The 17,869-nt window shown below is 32.4% G+C and overlaps 2 protein-coding genes across 6 annotated transcripts; both read left to right on the top strand.

The window, feature by feature from the left end:
- The first annotated feature begins 551 nt into the window (after window positions 1-551).
- LOC100164992 (UDP-glucuronosyltransferase 2C1) lies at window positions 552-4,903 on the top strand. 2 transcript variants are annotated; one of them, XM_008186779.3, is made up of 5 exons: window positions 552-673; window positions 1,379-2,244; window positions 3,234-3,453; window positions 3,630-3,849; window positions 3,915-4,903. In XM_008186779.3, the coding sequence occupies exons 2-5, from the start codon at window positions 1,423-1,425 to the stop codon at window positions 4,198-4,200; spliced, it is 1,548 nt and encodes a 515-aa protein (XP_008185001.1). In that variant the 5' UTR covers window positions 552-673; window positions 1,379-1,422; the 3' UTR covers window positions 4,201-4,903. The 2 variants fall into 2 exon arrangements, with proteins under 2 accessions (XP_008185001.1, XP_016661509.1); XM_016806020.2 differs by lacking the exon at window positions 552-673 and adding an exon at window positions 1,016-1,123.
- A 1,632-nt stretch (window positions 4,904-6,535) lies between these two features.
- On the top strand, window positions 6,536-17,063 carry LOC100160202 (UDP-glucuronosyltransferase 2B37). 4 transcript variants are annotated; one of them, XM_008186776.3, is made up of 6 exons: window positions 6,536-6,876; window positions 9,866-9,867; window positions 11,757-12,599; window positions 16,184-16,403; window positions 16,474-16,693; window positions 16,757-17,063. In XM_008186776.3, exons 3-6 carry the CDS (start codon window positions 11,778-11,780, stop codon window positions 17,040-17,042), a joined length of 1,548 nt encoding a protein of 515 aa, XP_008184998.1. In that variant the 5' UTR covers window positions 6,536-6,876; window positions 9,866-9,867; window positions 11,757-11,777; the 3' UTR covers window positions 17,043-17,063. The 4 variants fall into 4 exon arrangements, with proteins under 4 accessions (XP_008184998.1, XP_001949001.2, XP_003245878.1 ...); XM_001948966.5 differs by lacking the exon at window positions 9,866-9,867 and having other exon boundaries at window positions 6,537-6,876; XM_003245830.4 differs by lacking the exons at window positions 6,536-6,876; window positions 9,866-9,867 and adding an exon at window positions 7,819-8,075.
- Window positions 17,064-17,869: the final 806 nt, after the last annotated feature.

The following is a 17,869-nucleotide window of genomic DNA, read 5'->3' as shown; positions in this document are numbered from 1 at the left end:
ATGATAAAATGGGACCGACAATTGCATAATTGATAATATGATTAATGAAGTAATACAACCACAATACACAACATAACAGTAGAGTTATCTATGATTTATCTATGCAGGTATTGTAATATGCAATATAGTATGAAGTACAACATAAATGTTAAAACCATTTATAATTTTTTTTTTCCAATTTTTGATTATTTTTTTTCGAAGTATAGCTTATTAAAAACTTAAAATCTGATGTCTACTGATATCTTTTCTTAAATGTATATTAGAATATAAAAAAAAATGTTGTTAGCATTTAAAAATAAATATAGTTGATAATAAACGAAAGAAATAAATGGTGTGATTTTTAAAAGTATTCTCAGTTTTATGGTCCTTACTCCTATACCTAATTAATATACAACAATAAGAAATAAAATATGTTCAATAGAGAACTACAATTTCCAAACTTTTTAAACACACTGTAAAATTATATGATTCTTTATGTAGAATGTAGATTAATCGATTTTAATATAACTGATAAGTATCAATGGAGTTTACTCCGTATGAAATAAATTAATAAATAATACATTATAGGCATTAAAAATAACTATGTTACTATCGTAAACCTTTGTCCGGTAGTGTTTGCTTTAGTTTATTTTTCGATCTTTAATTGAACGAGTGCATCTCTAACATTTCATAAGTAAGTAACATTTATATTTGATAGGTAGCATATGTATTTTAAATGATTGAAAATCGTGGTAACATTAATAATAATTATAATAATGCAGATAGTAATAATGATATACCTATCGTTAATTAAAGGAAAGAATGAATTATAGTTAAAAAGTTAATTTTTTAAAACTTTATAAACAGTTTGATTTACTGTTGAAATACCTTTCCTTATTCAATCGATTATACAATTATTCATAGTTTATATGAAAAATATTTTTGTAATTGTTGGTGTTAATGGTTTCATACATTAATAAATTACTGTATACACTGTTTTAGATGAAAATAATCTATAATGTTAGAATAATGGTAATTATATTATAATTGTAGTTAGGTCCTGATAAAATAATATTATATAATGATGTACATAATATTTTATATAATATGATCCACCATACAAACAAACACTAATCAAATGCATGTAAGTAAATAAATTGTTTTTTTTATACTGAATGAAATTATAATTTTCCCATACTTACTAACTTAACATTTATCGAATAAAATGAATAATTTGTTTATTATTAAATTCAAACGTCATAACGAACTTGAGTTCACTTTTGTTGTATTAAGTGAACTCAAGTTACTTGAGTGGGTTTTGTTTTTGTTGTATCACCTCCATCTTTGATGATATGTAATAATAATAATGCTATTTGTTACACTTCTGTATGTATCACAGTCTCCCGAAAAATTGAAACAATACATGAGAAATTGAGAAAAATCATGTTCACTTTGGCGACATTGTTGGTTGCGTTTTTTGCGTGTTACTCAACCATCCAGTGGTCGCCGGTGGGTGCTGCAAACATCCTGGCGGTTCAGACGATTCCGGGCAAGAGCCACTGGAACGTGATGCGAGCGGTGTTGCAGGCGTTGACTGACCGCGGTCACAATTTGACCGTGTTCACGCCATTCACGGAAGGTTGCCGGGACGGTTACACGGAGGTGGACATGTCCGAGCAAATGGTACCGATACTCGGCGTAAACGCGACATTCATAATCCAAAATTACGGCTCCATGCGGAACATGATGCCGAACATGATGAGCTACACCCGAGTGAGTTGTAACATAATTTATGGACATCCACGGATGGTGGAAATCTTGGACAGGGCGGCGACGAAGAAATTCGACTTGGTCATCACCGAACCTTTGGGGTCCGAGTGCGTGGCGTACGTGGCCACCGTGCTCAACGTGCCCATGGTGTACGTTGTCCCACTTCCAGTGATCACGTACCTGGAACGTTCGTTGACCGGACACAATCCGAACCCGGTGATATCGGGACACGCGATGTCTCACCTCGGCACGCTTAAAACTTTCGCCGAACGTTTCGCTAACGTGGCACTGACGGTGTACTGTTCGACGCTGAAGTGGTACGTCGAGCTGCGGGACCGACAGGCTGACCCGCGTCCGTACGATGCCGTAGACCTGGCTCGACCGTCTATGATTTTTATCAACTCGCATTTCACCATCGAACCGGCTCGGCCGCTGACGCCAGACGTTGTTCAAATCGGCGGCATTCACCTGACTCCACCCAACCCTATACCTAAGGTAACTCCTAGGGTGCTATCAGCGTCGAAACTAGAGGGGTTTTGGAGGTTGTGACCTCCCCCTTCGAAAGTTAATCCTGGTTGTACAAACATGGTGTGGTCTTATAAACGTACAACGAATCTTTTGTCCAACAAAGATAATTTGGTGTTGCTAAAATGCAGGCCACGAAGCGGCTCTTTTTTTATCGATTTATTATCATGTCATATGAGTACATTAATGTTATCAACTTTACAATACTATCGTAAATATTATATTATAATAATATGTTGCAGACACCTGTAGGTATAATATTATTATATAATAAATAATGAAAAAATGTTTTATAATAGGTCTAATCAGTATACATTACAATTTGTAATTAAGAACGCCTAATTGGTTTTGCTAATTGCAAATTTCCTTTTTGCTGTACGGGCTGTACGTTTGTTACTCCTAGGTATGAGAACGTCACCGTCGTAGTAGTGTGTGTTCTGTGTTGTCTATTTGTCTTAAATAGGTACGCGTAACATAGTACATTTACGTAGGTACCTAATAGATTCGTAATACATTTTTTATAAGCTTTATGAAAGAGTAAATTTATAATAATAATTAATTAGGATAGTGTACAAACGATATGAATTTGAAATGATTTAAATACTGAAAATGAATGATCTATTCAAATACATTTAACTCATCGTAAAATAAAATATGGAAAAGCTCTCCATTTGAGCACAGTTTATATTATTCTCCTATACAAATTAAATACTATGTAATTTTACTGACGGAGACAATACACATGCGTATGCGACGTTCTCTTAATATATTATAATATTGGGATATTGTGCTATTAGTAGTATAGTTTATTCGTACTTTATGAATGTGGTTCATGGACACGATTACAGAAAACTATTGTAATTTAGTTATGCTGCATTTGTTTAGCAAATAGTTCCTACTCATTTATACTCAAGTACTCAACATGAAATGATTTTTACAACTTGTTTATTTATTCACAGGACATTTTAGAATTCATTGACGACGCGCCTCATGGGGTGATTTGCTTATCGTTTGGTTCTATAGTTTTGATGTCATCTTTACCGGAAACTGTTCAGCTCGCGTTCTATGCTGCACTGTCTCGAGTTCCACAAAAGGTGTTGTGGAAATACGAAGGCGAAATGAAAGACAAACCGAAGAATGTGATGACCAGGAAATGGTTTCCGCAGCGTGACATCCTTTGTACGCACTATGATATTGATTACTATTGAAATAATGATATGTAGACTATAATCTAGACTATAATCTATAGACGCAATTGATCATTTCACATACGATATTATTAATTGTGTAACGTTATGTAATCAATCCAATATCTCGTACAATTGATTAATACTATATACAACTTAATTATGTAGTGCATCCTAATGTGAAACTGTTTATAAGTCATGGAGGTATATCCGGAGTGTACGAATCTTTGGACGCTGGTGTACCTGTACTTGGTTTTCCCTTTTACAACGACCAACCAAGAAATATTGACAATTTGGTCAACGCTGGGATGGCAATTGGTATGGACCTGTTATCTGTTACAGAAGATACGCTGTTAACCGCCATTTTGGAGATTGTTAACAACGATAGGTGAGCAATTTTAGATCCTTAAATGAACCGTAAAAAATGACACCGCATTTGTATGTTAACCGCAGGTATCAGAAAAACGCTAAAATCGCTTCCGAACGGTTTAAAGACCGACCTATGTCAACTGCAGAATCTGTGGTTTACTGGATAGAGTACGTTCTACGTCATAAAGGAGCACCACATTTAAAATCTCACGCTTTTAATCTGACGTGGTATCAATATTTTTTGGTTGATGTAATAAGTACATTTTTATTTATTGCGTTTGTTGTTTTGTTCATAATTTACTATAGCCTAAAAATCATTTTTAAACAAATTCATAAATTTTTTCATTGTTTTAAAGAAAAACGAGAATAAAATAAAATTACACAAATAATATGTATTTAAATATTTTACTTGTTCCAATTTATGTGTGATGTAAGATGTTATATTATAACCGTTGTATTCTCTGTATGCTATGCTTCAATACTTGGTTGTTATTTTTCCTCTAATGCCTTTTGAATTTAAGAGGACGCTACACAGACAAATGTTGTTGTTTTCGTCTCACATCAAGTGCGTAACATAGTACCTAAATCTCTCATCAGATCACGTTTAGTTCCGTTAGTTTAAAAACTAGAGTGAATTGACCTCCTATAAAATTTAAAGGTGAGATTATTATCTAAGGCATTTTATAGTATTTTTGTTATATTTTAATTTAAATGCTAGTATGTACCTACTATGAGTATTTTAAGATATACAAACAATTTACAATTTTAAAATACTGATAATTCGCTTTAAATTTAAAATATAATAAAAACCTACCTATAAGGCGCTCTAGTTAAAAATCTTACCTTTAAATTATATAAGAGGACAATTCACTCTAATTATTAAACTAACGGAGCTAAACGTGATTTGCTGAGTGTACAATTTCCTATGTTACGCACTTTTAAGATGAAGACAACTAATGTCCGTGTAGCGTCCTTTTAATAAAATATATATCAATATAAAAATTGTTTGCGTTGTGATTTGTTACATTTATTGAATGTCCTGACAAATGAAATAAATTTTGATCTAATCAATATTTAATTTTTTTTATGTATATATATATATTATATGTAGAATGTAGATACTTATGCTACAAGCACAGTATACATTTGTTTATTTTTATTTTTATTACCTACTAAAAATAAAGATTTAAATTTTATAAAATTTAAAAAAAAAATTAAAAATAACCACCATTAGTAGTTTAAAAAAAAAAAATTGTGTATATAAGCTACAAACATACATTCAACTTTCATATTTGTGAATTTGTAATTCAGCCATTCTTATGTAATGCGATTACCAATGAACAGCATTTAATATTTATTTATATGAATAAAACATTTTTTGTTGTTTGGTGACTATACGCTGTCTATTCAAGCCAAGTTAACCTACTGGCTCTGAGTCTACAACCACGAAAATGATGTGATACCTAATAAAAATCATTAGTGGATATCCGATATATCTATCTTTTCTGTCAAATGATCTAAAGATGTACACGCGTTTACTTTATCAGCGCGTGTTCCTCTTGGGAAGTGTTTGCCTGAAGACAACTTGCCAGTTGCCAGAGTAACAACCCATTACTCAATAATAAAATTAAATAAAATTAAAAGGCCAACGTTAATTTTATATCTGTTCCCCTGGTAGAAATGTTGAATCAAATCTAATTTACCGGAGTAACATTTGTTTTCGAGTTGATAGTATTTTTCACGCTAGTTGCGGATCTGCAAAAAATATGAGTCATACATACTAAGTTTGAAAGTTCTATTATATAATGATGGCACCATATTCAAAATTGGATGTACGACTGTTTCTTTCTTAGCTTATTCGGATCTCTAATTGAACGAGTGAATCTTTAACATTGCATAGGTAAGTTAAACGAGTAATGTCATACATATTTTTAACTATCATAATTCATAACACCATAGGCGCAAATAGGGGGGGGGCTTTAGGGGTTAAGCCCCCTCAAAAATTTCCATAGCCCTTCCAAACATTTCCTACATTTTGTTTTAAGCGTATTCAATATTATCAAAGTAAGGCCCTATTAGCCCTATTAGCCCCCCCCCCCCCAAATCTCAAACGCTATTTGCGCCTATGCATAACGCACTGAAAACACTGTACAAAATAGCACAAAATAGCTGATAAATGCATTCGAAAAAATAAAGCGAATTGAAAGTGTAAAACGGAGGCACAATCGATCATAACAAAATGCAGAAATAACCTGGTAAGTAAACGTCTTTAAAATATATACTTTGCATGCGATATCTAATATAGGGAACCTAAATGGTTGAAATTTCAAGTGTATCCCACTACGAGAAGAGCACCACAAAACATTGCACTTTTTTCATTACACGATAGCGAACTAAAATTGATGATTTGACAATCGACATTTTCAGAAAAAAAAGCTTTACCGGAATCCATTAAAAAATATAGTAGTTACCGTTTGAAAAACACAGTTGATTTTGGTGTAGGTACACCTGCGTGTTTAAAAATTTTGAAATTGTCATAAAAAAATTGCCTGTCAAAAATAAAGAAACACGTATTTTTTCGTTTTAACGAAATTCTATTTCATCGATCCATAATCATTAAAAAAATCCTGCGTACAATGACATAAGATACACCCTGTATATACTTTTTCCCTCTAGCGCACGCGGTGTCCGGGCGTGGCACTTCTAAAAATTTTATTCACCGAGCGTTTCGCCAATCTAGCGCTGACGGTCCGCAGTTTTGACGCCGATGTGACAATGTCGAGTTCCCAATCCAACAGTAGCCCCAGTGGACTGATCCTTGATCGTACTCCTCGATGCACGTCCTCGGTGCCGTAATTTGTGTACATATAAATCCTGGGTGACTAGGTCAGACCCCGTTGGTGATTTTTCACCGACGAAAATTTCATCACCGAACCGCATCTCGTCAGCTGTAGTCATACCGAACGTGCGTCGCGCAACACCACGGCTCATATTATACCTACATTTCATCCCAACGGCACGACCCAACCGTTGAACGATACCAAAAGTAATTATTTATAAATATTATCTACAACGTTACATTTTATAATATTGTTTATACAGACACTTTTGTTTATTTTAAAGTTAAAAAGATACTGATTTTATATCAGTAGGTACCTACGTCTACACTCCATAGACAAATACCTATACAATATACGAGCACGTCAGTGCCTATATGATAATATGTATATAATATTATAATGTGTAAATTATATAATATAACGATAAAAATTGTTGTATTTATTATATTTAACAATATTTTTTTATTGCTCCTCCCCACCCCTTTTTAGAAATCCTGGCTATGTCACTAGTTTATGAATTTATGATATAACAAAATAATATACAATATCTTTTCTAAACTTGATTTGAATTCGTTACAAAATATGATTTTCGAAATAAACTATATGGATATTCTATACTATTTTTATATTAATTATTTTTGGTAAATCAGCATGCAATCCTTATTTTATTTCAATAAAGAAATAGTAAAAATATGTCTATAGAAAAATTTTTTACAAATAAATAGGTAGGTATACCTAATTAATCAATTTTTTTATCTTATTGAACTAACGCCTGAGAGGCTCAAGTGATAAGTACAGTAATATAATGTGTTAGTGTAATACTATTTGAGAGGATATTAAGATTAACACCACAGAACAATTTTCTTTTGTACGTGTCATCATACTGGTTTAGTTAAGTGTGTTTATTGTTGTTCAGTGACTATACGGTAAATTCAAGTTTGTTTGCTCACTGGCCACTGAGCCTACAACCACGAAAACAATATGATAATATAATAATAATACACGTCACTACGTATGTGCTTATACGATTTGTGCAATCATGACGTTCACACAAGTTTTCGTCGTTCGGGTGGTTGAACTTAGCTTGAATAAGTTTAATATGTTTATAGTTTATTATTTATTAAAATATATTATAAATAAATATTCTTTTATCTTTTATGCTTTGTCTTTCCATAAGTGGTTTGATAATTGAGACATTATATAAATTATAGGTAGGTAATCATTACAGTATAGCTATAGCATATGGATCTATGGATTTGACATTTTGATGTACTTAATTTTTTTTATGCTATAAAACAGCACCGATTATGTGATATTACTTATGATAAAATATTGGTATATACTACACACATTATATAAGACGATTTGTTCTTTAGTGCTCTGGTGAACCTTCGACATACCATATGTGAGTAACGAATGTTTTGTATTGCATAGGACATAGGTTATCTACCTGAACATAATATAATTTTGATATAATAATATTTTATAAATTATTATCGTAATGTACCTAAAACACTAAATAATATTAGTTAACTCGTATTTACGTTTAAAAATGTAAGTCACATTGCAGAAATTATGAATTTAAAACTATTGGGATAGGTATGTTTTATTCATTCAAAATTATAAACAGTATCATACTTATATAATTGTAACTTAATGGATAATACGTTAATACCTAATATACGTATTTCAATACGTACATATAATTAGTTAAATATAATTATGTTGTAATATTCTATTGCAAAAAACAAAGTTTTACCGATATTAACGACACCAAAACTAACACATTTTCATTTACCAATTACCAGTCTTGTAAAGTATTTGAGTAAAAGTATTTGAGTAAATTTATTTAGAATACTTTTTAAATACTTTTCGAATAAAGTATTTGGAAAGTATTTTAAATACAGTCTTGGACGTATTTGTATTTGAAAATCAAATACTTTTATTTAAATACTTTATCGATTTTTTTCAATAAATGATTATTTATTATCTTTTATCTCAGAAATTTAAATAAATCCAATAACAGTAGTGATGAAGATAAAGATGTCAGTACATCATTTTTTACATGGTCCCAAAAAAAATCTGAATAATGTTTCAGTTGAAAATGAATCGAGTGAATTTTTAAGAAATGTCCCACTAAGAAACTAAATGTTTTGAATTCCATGCCTACTCTAAAAAAGTATTTTACAATAGAATACTCCACTTCCATCCCAGTTCTGCTGTAGAAAGAGTGTTTAGTGTTGGAGGTGCTGTGCTGTCCAAAAAAAGAGGCGAAATGAATGATGACAATTTTGAAAAGACTATGATTTTAAAATCCAATAAAGACTTTTGGTATTAATTTTTGTTTTTATTTTTATTTTTTTTCCTATTGAATAAATGAATAGTATACATACGTAATGTATACATTAATACAAATATTTTCACTACAGAAATATAGCATTTATACATGAATTATTTTCTCCAGAAGCTAGGTTTGTTGTGGAGATAAAGGTTCTTATAATATCTATTTAGTTCTCATACAATAAATAATTAAAACGATCATTAATTGGTGATTATTAACTTATCATACAATTATAGGTACCTTGGTTAGTACCAGAATATGGAACATGCATTATATATGAACTATTAAGTATTAACTATATAATAATATGTACAGTTTGAATGAGTTTGATCTCAATGGTCAAATTTAAAGTTTAAATATCAGAGTAAAAGTATTGAACCCAAAGGTAAAACTTAAAACAAATGTATTTAAATAAGTATTTGTGTTTAAATACTTTTTAAGTTGATGTATTTGTATCTCTATTTAAATATAAATTAAAAGTATCTTTATACAAGATTGCCAATTACCAGATCATCGCAGCTTACGTTCACGCCTCATTATGTGCAGAATACAGAAATTAAGGCTTTATCAAACTTACATTTCTGAAGACGAAACTGCCACCATTTATATTGCTCTTATGCCTTTAAAGAAATTTAATTTTAATCAGTAAGGTCTCGCCTTGATTTATTGTTTATTGTTTCACTTATTTGGTTCAATAATTATTTTATTACTCAAATTCATAATTTAGAGTCAATTAGAAGATACTTTTCCTTTAAATGTCACGATGAACGAGAACCCATTCGGGTTATATAATAGAGTTTTAGTTTTGTCAGTATTTATTCTCTATATTATAGAAGGATTCTCAAAATTAAAAGAAGTTGTATTTAAACTTATTGTTGGTAACATAGATTGTATATTAATTATTATCAAGCGTTTACAATTTGAAGTGCCATCTAACCGGTACGTGAACTAAAAAATTGTTCTACATAAATAATATACTGGCATCTTATCTTATGAACGTTTTTTATGGTGGCAGATAATACGGCTTGTATTGATTTTTTTCAACTTATTAACAATAAGTTCACATCGTGATTAAATATGAAAAATAAAATAAAAATTTATAATTTAAAATGCTATTTTTAGATTCTGAGTGGATCGAGGGATCTAGTGGTTTTACGATGCTGTTTTTTTTTTTAATCTGTATACAAAATTTCTACCAGGAGTGCTTCGATTTCAACATTAGTATCTTATCTTTTAATAAATTGGATCAAGAAGGTACTTGAGAGAGTTCATTTTTAGATTTTCTCAATAATTATTTAATTCCACGAGAAAAACAACCGACAAATTACAAAAAACCGCTAAAAATGGGACTTTAATTTCTAACGCTTTGTTTATCACCATAGAAACGAATAAAAATAAAAATAAAATTTTTAGTTATTTTCTTGTAATTTATAATATTAATTCAACTTACAGGCTATAATAAAATATAATAACAATATATTGTATAATATATATAAAATATCTAGACTGACAAACCATCTCCGTTCAGAATCGTTTTTCGTATACAATGATATGATATCATTAAATTCAAATTTAATACAATCCATTATATAGTGACCACTTATAACTTACTGTACAGCAGAGTTACATCCACTTATCAGCTATTTTTTTATTATTGGGTATAGTTTAGGTATTGAGTTATGTATATTATTTTTTTTTATTATTATAAAGAACAAGGCCTCGACTACAAAGGTCATTGGCCGCGATTGATTACATACTAATTAATACATTATAGGTAAATAGTTATGAATATATAGTAGGTAACAAAAACAATATGAATTAAAAGCAAAAGAAGCAATATAAAAAAAGAAAAAAAAACTTAAATGGTTTTGTGTAAATTGGTGTCTCTTATAAAACTAAGTGTACTGTTGATATTTTGAGGTTCATTGTTGAGACATTATGCGATACTACTTGGCATGTTGTGCTTAGTTCTTTCTTCATTAAATTGGCGGCATTCTAAGAGGAGATGTTTGATGGAGATATTGGATCCGCTGGTGATGCATGGTTCTGGGTCTGTTTTGTCCATGAGGTGTTTGTGGGTATGCCAGGAGTGTCCGATCCTTAAGCGGGTTAGAATTATTTCTTGTTGTCTAGTTATGTTTGATGGGTTAATCCATCTATCGGTGGTGGGTTTAATCTCTCTTAATTTGTTGTCTCTCAGTAAATGCCATTCCTTACGCCATAAGTTTGATATGATATTTTTAGCTTCTCTTTTAAGATCATTTTTAGAAAGCAAGTTCAATATTTCGATGGTTTGGCCACTGGTTGCTTGTTTTGCCATTATGACTGCTCTTTCGTTTCCTTCAATTCCGGTATGGCTAGGAATCCATGTTAGTGTTATAAGTTTGTTAGTATTGTTGAGAAGATTAATAATACTATTGGTAATTTCGTTATTTTTTGGGGGGTTTTGGATACTTAATAGTGTACTCAGAGAGTCGGTTAGTATGTTGAAGGTGTTGTTTGGCATTTCCTTGATTATATGGATTGCTTTTTGGATCGCTAAGGCTTCTGCGGTGAATATGCTGTTTAGGGTAGGTAATCTAAATTTGTATTCTGAACCATTGATTATTATTGCGAATGCAATACTGATCAATGTATATTATTATACTGTTATTGAATAGTATGTTCTAATTAATTGTAAATGGATTTTTTTTCCGTAATAAAGATTATTATTATCTACCAAAAATATTTTATATTGTATCGCAGAAAACAGAAGCGGGAAAAATCATGACGAGTTTCACGGCAATGTTGATTGTATTTTGTGCGTGTCCAACAATATTCCATAGAACTCAAGTCGGTGCCGCAAACATCCTGGCGGTGCCTACGGTCCCGGACAAGAGTCACTGGAACGTGATGCGATCCGTGCTCCGAGCGTTGACGGACCGCGGCCACAATGTGACTGTGTTCACTTCGTCCCTGGACGGCGACAGGGAAGGTTATACGGAGGTGGACGTGTCTGCAGAGCAAAGGCCACCGCTCGTCGACGTGGATGCGACGTACCTGATCGAAACGATCGGCAAGCCGGGACAGATAATCCCGATGTTGGTGAACGAAACTCGGGTGAGTTGCGACAAGATTTACGGAAACCGACTGATGGCGGACATCTTGAACGGGGTGGCCCAAAAATTCGACTTGGTCATCACTGAACCGTTTATGTCGGAGTGCGTGGCGTACTTGGCCACCGTTCTCCGCGTTCCGATGGTGTACGTGTTTCCGCCGCCAATTGCCACGTTCCTCGAACGTCCGCTGACCGGACACGTCCCTAACCCGGCGGCCGCGGGGCACGTGCTGTCCGGCCACGGAGTTCCCGAAACGTTTGCCGAACGTTTCGCCAATGCGGTGCTAACGGTGTACTGTTCTACGTTGATGTGGTACGCCGAGTGGAATCTTCGGAGGACCAACCCTCGACCATACGATGCCGTGGAACTGGTGAAACCGTCGGTGATTTTCGCCAACACGCATTTCGTCACCGAACCGTCTAGGCCGTTGACGCCGGACGTAGTCCAAATTGGTGGCATACATCTAACCCCTCCCGAATCGATACCGAAGGTAATTAAGATGACGCTACACCCACACTGTTACCAAACATAAAGGTAAGAACGTTATCAATTTTTTTTTATTAATTTCTATTTGTTGTATGAATGTGTATATACATATTTTTTAGTTTTTACATTATACAATTTCTCATAATTCGTTAAAAATTTAAATATCCAAATGTACAAATATAGATAATAATGTTCTTAACTTTAAGTTGGATAATAGCTGTAAATTCACAATGACACTAAGAGGATGTCAGTGTACTGTTTGTCGCTCTCTGATCCACGAGTAACATAGAAAAAACGCATTTATGCAATGTTTTTGAGTAATCACCCTTCACAAACATTATAGAGAATAATATTTTTGAGTGTATGACATATCGATTTGTCTAAATATTGTCTCAAAACAATTTTCATATCATTTAAGTTTACAATTTTCTTTTTTTGTTGATGTCGAACACCTAGTGCCTATGGTACTTATAGTCAAATAATAATACAAAATAAACCCGATATATTAAACACTCAACCTCAGAAAATAGTATCCTCTATACATTTTTTAATATGCGATTTTACTCTTAAGATTACTCAAAAATCATAAAAAAATAATGATTTTAGATGAAAGCATTTTATCCATGTTTTGCTAAGGTTTGAGAGAGAAAACAAATATTGCTCCAACATTTTCTTAAAGCTAACAAAACAAAATTGGTTCTGCGTACGGTCGGCTCAAGGTATATAGGCGAGCTAGGCACCGTCCTATAAAGTGCAATTAAATAGGGGGGGGGGGGGGCATTTTCAAAACAGTGATAATATTACCATGCAAATATGCAAATGCAGTGGTTCTCAAACTGTAATCAGCTCTGCTGAGCTCTAAGCTCCGTGAAAGTAATCAAGGGGGGATCCGTGGACACTGGACAATGGACATATACCTATTATATTAAAATAAAATAATATTTGGGTTGTCATGTTAATTATATTGATCATAATAACCCGCATATTTTGGTTCGAAGTCGAAAACGATATTAGATGCGAGTTGGTTGAATGTTATATTGCTTTTGTCATGTATAATTATATTACAAATCAATTAATTAATAAGCAAATCGTGTATGCATCATATTTGTGAGTTATGTATATTTTATGAGCATTTAAAATTTTTGGGGCTCCGTAGAATTATCTTAGCAATATATTAAGGGCTTTATGAACAAAAAAGTTTGAGAACCGCTGTGCTCAATGAAAGAATACATATTTTGATGTGTTGTAATGTTTTATGTTTACAGGCCCGGCTCAAGAGGTAGGCGATATAGGCCCACACCTAGGGCGGCATTTTTCAGGGGCGGCATTTAACATTTTTGTATATTAGATAATGTCTAAAAAGATTCCTATAGACTATAGTCCCTACTTATATTAAATCGTGTGTAGTGAAAAATAAAAATCAGTATAAAAATATAAAATTTGGTCAGTATGATCGGACTAATATAAACGAGTGTTTACGCTTTTGGTCGACTGTCGTCAGCAGGAAGTTGTGGTGTTCTCTTGACGATTTTTATAGGTTCCGTGAACCAGTCTTGTCTGGCACCGATAACGCGTTTTGTGGTTTTCAATTTTATTTTTAACTCTTCCACAAAACGCACTGTTGACGAATATTATTGAGTATTGACTAAAAATAGGTACCCAATACCGATTGACGATTACAGAAAGTTAATATTAATGATTTAATTTTCATTTGCCTGCCGACTTTCATGAGAAGAACATTTGCCATTGTACGCTTCTATTGTTTTTTTAATTACAGGTATCTATTCTTATAAATTATAAAAATTTAACATACAATTTGTTATTTAAATTTAAAGTTCGGAAATTATTATTTATTAAGCTTATTTATCAATTTAAATTGATATGGCGTATAAATCAATATCATACTATTGTACTAAACGATTTCTACTAATAATTTTGTCATCGGACGCTCTTCGGTTTTATTAAAATCCAACGCGTTTACACTTTCATTATTATTTTGTCGTCCCGTTAAATCTCAATAATTATTCATGAAATATAATATACAGCGGAATTTCAATAGCTCTAACGTATATATGCGAAATAAATAGAATTTTAAATGACTCAAAGGAACCTATCTTGGCCCCAATTGCGTACGAGCTATAAGATTTCAAGTCAAAGAAATATATTCAGCTCTTTTAGAAATATCTCAAGATAATTCGTTGGTAAATCCTTCCGGTGTTAAAAGTCGCGCCGAAGCAATTGGTATCATCAATATGTTTTTAAATTTTAAATTTTTGTGTTGCTTGGTAGTTTGGTACGATATTTTATTTGAGATAAATATTACCAGTAAAATTTTACAATCAATATTGCTTGACGTTTCTGAAACAGTTAAACAGTTAGATTCAACTAAACACTTTTTAATGAGATATGGTTCTGATGAAGGGTTTGAAAATACATTAAAGTCTGCTAAACTACTAGCAAACGAGCTTGGAATTGAAGATTCATTTCCGTCAATAGATCAAAATAGAACTAGACGTACAAAAACACAGTTTAATTATGAGTCATGTGATGATCCCATAATTGATTCTAAACAAAGATTCAAAGTAGAATTTTTCAATGCAATTTTAGATAGAGCTATACAATCAATTAACGAAAGATTTTTACAACTTTCTGAGCATGCAAACTTATTTTCATTTCTTTATGACATTTCAAAAGTAAAAAATAGCGATGAACTTATGACTCATTGTAAAGACCTTCAACTAGCACTTGCATCAGATGACAGCTGAACTTCTGACATTAATGCAGTAGAATTATATGATGAAATTACAGTTCTGCAAAGACGGTTCAATGATACAGAGACTAATCCTCGGATTGTTTTGGAATACATTTGTGAAAATCAATTTGTTGAACTTTTTCCTAACACTTATGTATCGTTAAGAATCCTTTTAACACTTCCTGTGACGACTGCCACGGCAGAAAAAAGTTTCTCAAAATTAAAAATTATTAAAAATTATTTACGATCCCAAATGTCACAAGATCGCTTAGTAGGCCTTGCAATGATTTGCATCGAGAAAAAATTAGCCTGTAATATGGACATGAAAGAAGTTGTATCTGATTTCGCTAATGCAAAAGCAAGAAAAGTAAAGTTCTAATATGATGTCAACATTTATATTATGATTTAATTAACTTTTATTATAATACAATTATTTTTAAATTGTTTCGTTTTATTTAAATTAGTAAAGATTTACCTGTCTATAAATATATCAATCTAATCAATTGTTAACTTTATACAAATAAATATAATGAACTCAGAATTAATTACATTTCAGTAATGTTTATGTGAAAAAATATTTGATATAGTATTTACATGTATAAGGGGCGGCAAAACTTAAGTTTGCCTAGGTGTGTAAAATCACTTGAGCCGGGCCTGTATGTTTATAAGACGAAGTAGAGTAGTAGACTCACATGATTAGACCCATGCGACGCACAGACAACGTGATTCATCGAACGGGCACACGCAGATATTTTCCTTCAATTACGTTAAAAATAAATTATGAAATTTCAAATTTCAAATATACTTTTTTGATATGAATGCTCACTTGTTAAAAGGACATTTTGGAATTCATCGATGACGCGACCCACGGGGTGATATACTTCTCATTCGGATCTATAGTTTCGATGTCGTCATTACCGGAAAATGTTCAAAGCGCGTTCCGAGAGGCGCTCGCCGGGCTTCCGCAAAAGGTGTTGTGGAAATACGATGGTGAAATGAAAGACAAACCGAAGAACGTGATGACTCGTAAATGGTTTCCGCAACGTGACATTCTTTGTACGTCCCGAGTGTCCATACAACTACTGGACTATAATAATATAGTATTATAATTTTTATCCGACCTTAGTGCATCCTGATGTGAAATTGTTTATCAGTCACGGAGGAATATCCGGAGTGTACGAAGCAGTGGACGCGGGTGTACCTGTACTAGGATTCCCGTTTTTCTACGATCAACCAAGAAATATTGATAACTTGGTAGCCGCCGGCATGGCAATCAGTATGGACCTGTTATCTGTCACTGAAAAGACGTTGTTAAACGCTATTTTTGAGATTGTCAACAACGATAGGTGAACAATTTGATGTCTTTCAATAAAACTTAATAACAATACTTACTAAAACTCTATGTACAGGTATCAGAAAAACGCTAAAATTGCTTCCAGACGGTTTAAAGACCGACCTATGTCACCCACGGAGTCGGTAATTTACTGGACGGAGTACGTTTTGCGTCATAAAGGAGCGCCACATTTAAAATACCACGCTCTGAATCTGACATGGTATCAATACTTTTTGGTTGACGTAATTAGCACAGTTTTATTCATTGCGTTTCTTGTCTCGTCCATAATTTATTATGGCCTAAAAATGATTTGGAAGCACATTTCCAAATATTTCCATACTGTCAAATCAAAACGTGAATAAAATAAAATTATACAAATATTACATGTCTTAATTGTTCAAATAATTTATAGATACTTTATACATCATTATAATTGTTATATTTTCCTTGTTATTGGTTATTATTTGTATTGAGTATAGTAAATACTTTATTTAAGATTCAATGTACTGAGATTTTCTATACTTAAATATTGAATAAAGATTCACATAAATCGATTATGGAAGGTTAGGTAAATTGAGTCACATGTATAAGAAGTTAGTAGGTAAGTTGGGTCCCGGCTATAAACCCGCTTACTTACCTAGTTTTTAAGTTCGGGCTGGGATCATAATTTTATAGCGGTACACCACCCGGAGGAAAATTAATTCTACGCACCGAAAGATCAAAAAACAAATATTAATGACTGTGATAGCGTGTGTGTGTATAACCAGCCATACTTACCGTGAAATTTTCTCCAAAAATGAAATAAGTAACGTACCTAATGTCGAAACTTTATATGAGAGTATACACGTATTGTGTATCAGTTATCACCAGGGGCGGAGTGGGAACCAAATCCAGGCCGGGAGTTTAAAATGTATCTAGGCCACCCACCAAAAATTTTTTTTTCGCTACGCTCGAATTTGGTTTTTCTATTTGTCTATTTCAAAACTACATTCAGTATTATAAAAGTATTTCAATCACTATCTTGCTATTTCTTTTAACTTCTGTCTTCTAACACATTATATTAATATACTTCCATAAGTACTAATACCTGAAAAGTCTGAAAAATTCTGTAAAATTAAATTAGTAGGTATAGTTTAATAGTTGAAACCAACGAAATATTAATAATTATACATTGGCGGTTTTAAATGGG

Source organism: Acyrthosiphon pisum, chromosome A1, assembly GCF_005508785.2.
Source record: "Acyrthosiphon pisum isolate AL4f chromosome A1, pea_aphid_22Mar2018_4r6ur, whole genome shotgun sequence".
Taxonomy (NCBI): domain Eukaryota; kingdom Metazoa; phylum Arthropoda; class Insecta; order Hemiptera; family Aphididae; genus Acyrthosiphon; species Acyrthosiphon pisum.
The sequence above is the reverse complement of the archived record's forward strand: the minus strand, read 5'-3'. Positions and strand labels throughout refer to the sequence as shown.

Bases quoted from the DNA above. Each gene is read 5' to 3' on its own strand.
- LOC100164992 (XM_008186779.3), top strand. From the start codon at position 1,423: ATGTTCACTTTGGCGACATTGTTGGTTGCGTTTTTTGCGTGTTACTCA. The intron at 3,454-3,629 runs GTACGCACTATG...TTAATTATGTAG, and splicing joins TCCGCAGCGTGACATCCTTT to TGCATCCTAATGTGAAACTG. The intron at 3,850-3,914 runs GTGAGCAATTTT...TGTTAACCGCAG, and splicing joins GAGATTGTTAACAACGATAG to GTATCAGAAAAACGCTAAAA.
- LOC100160202 (XM_029487678.1), top strand. From the start codon at position 11,300: ATGGTTTGGCCACTGGTTGCTTGTTTTGCCATTATGACTGCTCTTTCG. The intron at 11,582-11,756 runs GTAGGTAATCTA...ATTGTATCGCAG, and splicing joins CGGTGAATATGCTGTTTAGG to AAAACAGAAGCGGGAAAAAT. The intron at 16,404-16,473 runs GTACGTCCCGAG...ATCCGACCTTAG, and splicing joins TCCGCAACGTGACATTCTTT to TGCATCCTGATGTGAAATTG.